A 4,863-nucleotide genomic window follows, 5' to 3' on the forward strand; every position below is an offset into this window, starting at 1 on the left:
TGCACAAATTGTCATGAGGCACACGGAATACATACAAATAATACATTAGTTTTTAATAAACATTAAATAATACATACAAATAATCAAGTTCGAATGCTCAATCTGTAAAAACTGGTTGCTTTAAAAAACATTAGTTTTATTTCTTAAATAATACATACAAATAGTTAAGTTTTATAATATCCCATAGATAATTTCATATATCAATATAATTTTAAAGTTTTTTAACACCGGGTTTGATTAACCTTTAAATTTTATCCTTTCTCATCCAACCCGTTCATCTACCACTGTGACTTTGTAGACATTTTTTATTCCATTCTTTTGTTTGCTTCATTAATCCAATCATTGAATTATTAGTCTTTATCCACAAGAAATAAAACAATATCGACAAGTTGCAATCACGGGTCATTATCACACTAATGAGGGATAGTTTCGTAATTAAAATCGGAATCAACAATCAACAAAAGATAGACATCAACACAAGATAATATTAAAAACATCACAAAACTATATAACATTAACAAAAATTATTAGACCCTCTAGATAAAGTTGATAAACAATAAACACTACACATTTATATAGTCGTATCTCATAATCATATCCACCGTTCACGGTGTTGATCCAACGGCCGATAACAAAGGTACACACGATAAGCTTCTACACGTCGTATCAGACGATTACACAGTATGCAAACAAGAACACGTGGCGATCGACGAAATAGAGAGTACAATATTTACACTCGCCAATCGGTGACTTTAGCAGCAGGTTAACGATGTTTGCTCCTTGTCTCACCGCTGTAGAGCCTTCGGAATCAAAAACAAAATCACAAGATTAGAAATCAAAAAGTTATATATACAATCTTACAGATCTAAAACAACATCGATGAAATTAAAATTCGTTTGTTTAAGAAGAACATGAAGAAGTGGAGATGATCATGAAGTTGACTGTAGAACAGATTACCAGTCGTAAACAGTTGGAGATCCGACGGTGCTAGGATTGTCGAAGTAATTAGATCCGACGCTCTTGGTAGCAAGGTTACTTCCGGGATTAAACACACTCCTCCACACATTATCCTTACGCGCCGCCGTTGGCGACGGAGTTGTTGGAGTTCCTGGCGTCGTTGGAGTCGGCGGCATCGATAGAGACTTCTGGAACTTGCTGCTTCCTTCTCCTAGAGGTCACAAATTTTTAACATAATAGTCAGATCTAAGTTTCAAATCAGTCGATTAAATCAGCGTAGGAGTTGCAACATGTTTAATTGATTAACTGTGAGAATTTAGAACGATCTAATTTTGATTTTGATTAACATGATCGTTCTTAAACATATGTGAAACGACGCATGTGTAATGATTAAATAATATAGATGCATGGAGACCGGAGAAATCAGTAATTCAGTATCACCACCTTTTTCGTTCACGGTTGTGACTTTCCGGAGCTTGCCAAGGCCGCGTTGCGGCTGAGGTCCGGCGACAACTTCATCCCACATCTGATCTATTAGAACCATGGCTTCAGGCTGTATGATTTTTGTAGTGAAGACTGAAGCTAATTGAGTGACATTTTATAGAAGGTGAGTGCTAAAATATCTAAAAATTGGCTCTAGACTTATCTACGGTTATCTTTTAAACCATGGTTAGTTTTTGGAGTTACTATTTCCAGGCTACAAAAATCGATTGTTATGTTTTACGTCAGAAGTTTGATCTTTAATTTGTTTATAAGCTTAGTTTGAGCAAAAATAACTACAATATGTTTATGGCTCGAAAAGGACGAAAAAGTTCGATGTAAATTTACGTAAATATAACTCAACTACTTTTTTGGTTGTATGTTTTGAGCTTGTTTTTTTAAGTAGGAATAATAGTTCCTTTCTTCTAAATTTTATATAAGGAAATTTAGAAGCGACACTTGTGATGACATTTCTGTCATTATTTAATTTCTTTAACATTGCTTTAGAAAATTTAAGAGAAAAAACTTTTGTAGCATAAGTATAGCAAATACGACTAGGAAATTGAAAAATGGGATAAGGACTTAGAAGGATAACTACCTATTATCCGTGTTCACATATTAACAACTTCTTCTTTTTTGTACATAATAAAGCAACTAACTTGTTTTAACTGTTTAAATTATACCAATATTACCGGTTAATACATGTTTTAACCGGTAACTCAAAAGGAAAATGATTACGGAGGATAACTACCTATTATCCGTGTTCATATAATGGCAACTTCTTATTTTTGTACATAAGAAAGAAAATAACTTGTTTTAACTGTGTAACATCCTAAAAATCATGATCAAAAATTTCGTTTTTAATTTAATATTAAAATCATAACTGTCAAACCATTAATTTAATACTCTAGCATCGGGCCTCGCCCGACATCAGGCCCCGCCTGGCATTGAGCCCCACTCGGTATACAAATTTGTCTCTCTTAGGCTCCGCATGTCTCCGGCTCCCGCCCGCTAAACACATACAATCATCTAACATGCTAACATATAAAGAAACATACTCTGCTAATAATAAGATACAGAACTTCGTCTGTACTCAGCTAGCTACAACTAGGGCTTCAGCAGTGCAAGGTGAGTCTCTTCACTGTGTGAATGGGTCTAAGGCCATAATGCCAGCCCATGTAGTATATGAGTAGGAAGACTCGGGGGTTAGCCATAGGCGTTGTTTGCTAGTATGTTATTCCAGACCAAGGTCTGATGTCGGGCGGGTGCCTGAGGAATGTTTTCATGTTAGATTATACTTGTTGTATGTGTGATACTTGTATGTGCCTGGTAAAGAGGTGAGTGTGGGCGAGCTCCCTTATCTCATCACTAGCTGAGTACGAATGATGTTCTGTATCTCATTATTACCAGAGTATGTTTCTTAGGACAGGGATACAGTAGAGTATGTTTTTTTATGTGTTAGCATGTTATAGGATTGTATGTGTTTAGCGGGCGGGCCCCGGAGACAGTCAGGGCCTAAGAGAGACATATTTGTATACCGAGCGGGGCTCGATGCCAGACGGGACCTGATGTCGGACGGGGCTCGATGTCGGAGTATTAAATTAATGGTTTGACAATTATGGTTTTAGTATTAAATTAAAAAGAATTTTTTTGGTCATGATTTTTGGGATGTTACACAGTTAAAACAAGTTAGTTGCTATGTACAAAAAATAAGAAGTTGCCAATATGTGAACACGGATAAGAGGTAGTTACCCTCCTAAGTCATTTTCTCTTTGAGTTACCGGTTAAAACATATATTAGCCGGTAATATTTGTGTAATTTAAACAGTTAAAACAAGTTAGTTGCTTTATTATGTTCAAAAAAGAAGAAATTGTTAATATGTAAACATGGATAAGGGGCAGTTACCCTCTTAAATCATTTTCCCTTTAAAAATTGCATTTGTTCTAATATAAATTTACGGCAACTCATGTTTTGAAAAATAGGGCTTAACATTAAAAATTACATTTGTTCTAATGTAAACGGCAAATAAGAACTTACGTTTTGTTCCAATTCTGAGCTTCCAAAATTATTGTTTGCAATAATGTTATGATAGCCTCGGAATTTGTAATTGGTGTAACTATATAAAATTATATATTGTATTATCTATCTTTTGTTTGGATTGTGTTTATAATATTTATCTAGTTATCGTCGTATGAGAACAAATTTTGCATCAGCCCTTCAAAATCAACAAGACGCCCCTAGGTGTGCATGTTGTGCCCCCTTGCGATGTCACCAACATTCAAATGGCATGATATGTACACTCGACAAAATAAGAAATACTCATCATTCCACGTCAGCATACCACTATTTATTTATTTTTTTAGTTATTTAAAAACAAAATTATATAAAATAAAATTATATTCATAAAATGAAATGGAATTTTACATTAATAAAATTAAATAAGATTACGTTAATAAAACAAATAAAAGTCACATTACACTTTAATAAAAACAACACTAATCTTAAATAAAAATCGGATATATTTTTCGTGGAGTTTCCTTGATAGTCTCAAGGTCCTCTAACACAACATCATCAACCAATGTTTTCAAAACTTTATGTATTAGATAAGATTTGAATTTCTATTTTAAGCCGCACCTTTTTGCTTTATAATGCAAGATGTTCATCAAACTTTTCCCCAAAATATTGCATGAGGTTTTGCTCAATTACGTTTTTCTCCAAACTCGGTTACTCTTTTCCTTTATCCTTTCAAACTTGTCGCCAAAGGGAATCTTCCGGTAGTATCTTTTCGACATCATCGTTGAGGTTAATTTTCGATATACATGTCCAACATTTGGGAGTAGTTGTTTGATTAAGATGTTTTAGACATTTTGTTGGATTCGATTGACTGCGAAAGTACATCTAGGCTAAGTGCCCATTTCAATCCTGTTTCAAAATTATCAATGCTTTTTGATGGTTTCTTTACCACTAAGGTCGTTTCGATATTTTATTTCTACTAAACATCTTGTTTCCTTATCTTGATCTCACTATATTCTCCTTTCCATGTTTGTTTGTATAGATCTAGGCCTCGTACAACCGACCTTATTGTACATATGTTTTGGGTAATGAGAATGATACGCGATTTCATGGTATTTGAGCTCTATATTAAAAACCTATTATTGACTACAACCAGTTGTCACGGCCTTCCACCTCCTGCGGCCTTCTTTAATAGTCGTCAGAGGTACCTTTACTGTGCTCAATATTTTTTCCTTTCTTTTTTTCTCCTCCTATATAAAAATACAATTTGCTAGCAAGATCGATATCCAAGATCGCACTAATGTGTTCTCCACGGCTTGGTTGCAACTCCTCTAACCTCTTTGTTTCGTTGTGGTTTTTTTCTAAAGCTTTGCATTGTTAGAGTCTTCTGTTGTGTTTCGAGTAACGATTCGG

General features: G+C 34.5%; 1 protein-coding gene across 1 annotated transcript; it reads right to left on the reverse strand.

The window, feature by feature from the left end:
* Positions 1-467: 467 nt before the first annotated feature.
* Positions 468-1,558, reverse strand: LOC145004608 (dormancy-associated protein 1-like). The gene is made up of 3 exons (XM_078963563.1): positions 1,402-1,558; positions 958-1,168; positions 468-800 (listed from the first exon to the last, which is right to left on the reverse strand). Exons 1-3 carry the CDS (start codon positions 1,499-1,501, stop codon positions 764-766), a joined length of 348 nt encoding a protein of 115 aa, XP_078819689.1. The 5' UTR covers positions 1,502-1,558; the 3' UTR covers positions 468-763.
* Positions 1,559-4,863: the final 3,305 nt, after the last annotated feature.

This window comes from Lactuca saligna, chromosome 7 (assembly GCF_052625555.1).
Source record: "Lactuca saligna cultivar CGN05327 chromosome 7, ASM5262555v1, whole genome shotgun sequence".
NCBI classification, from domain to species: Eukaryota; Viridiplantae; Streptophyta; class Magnoliopsida; order Asterales; family Asteraceae; genus Lactuca; species Lactuca saligna.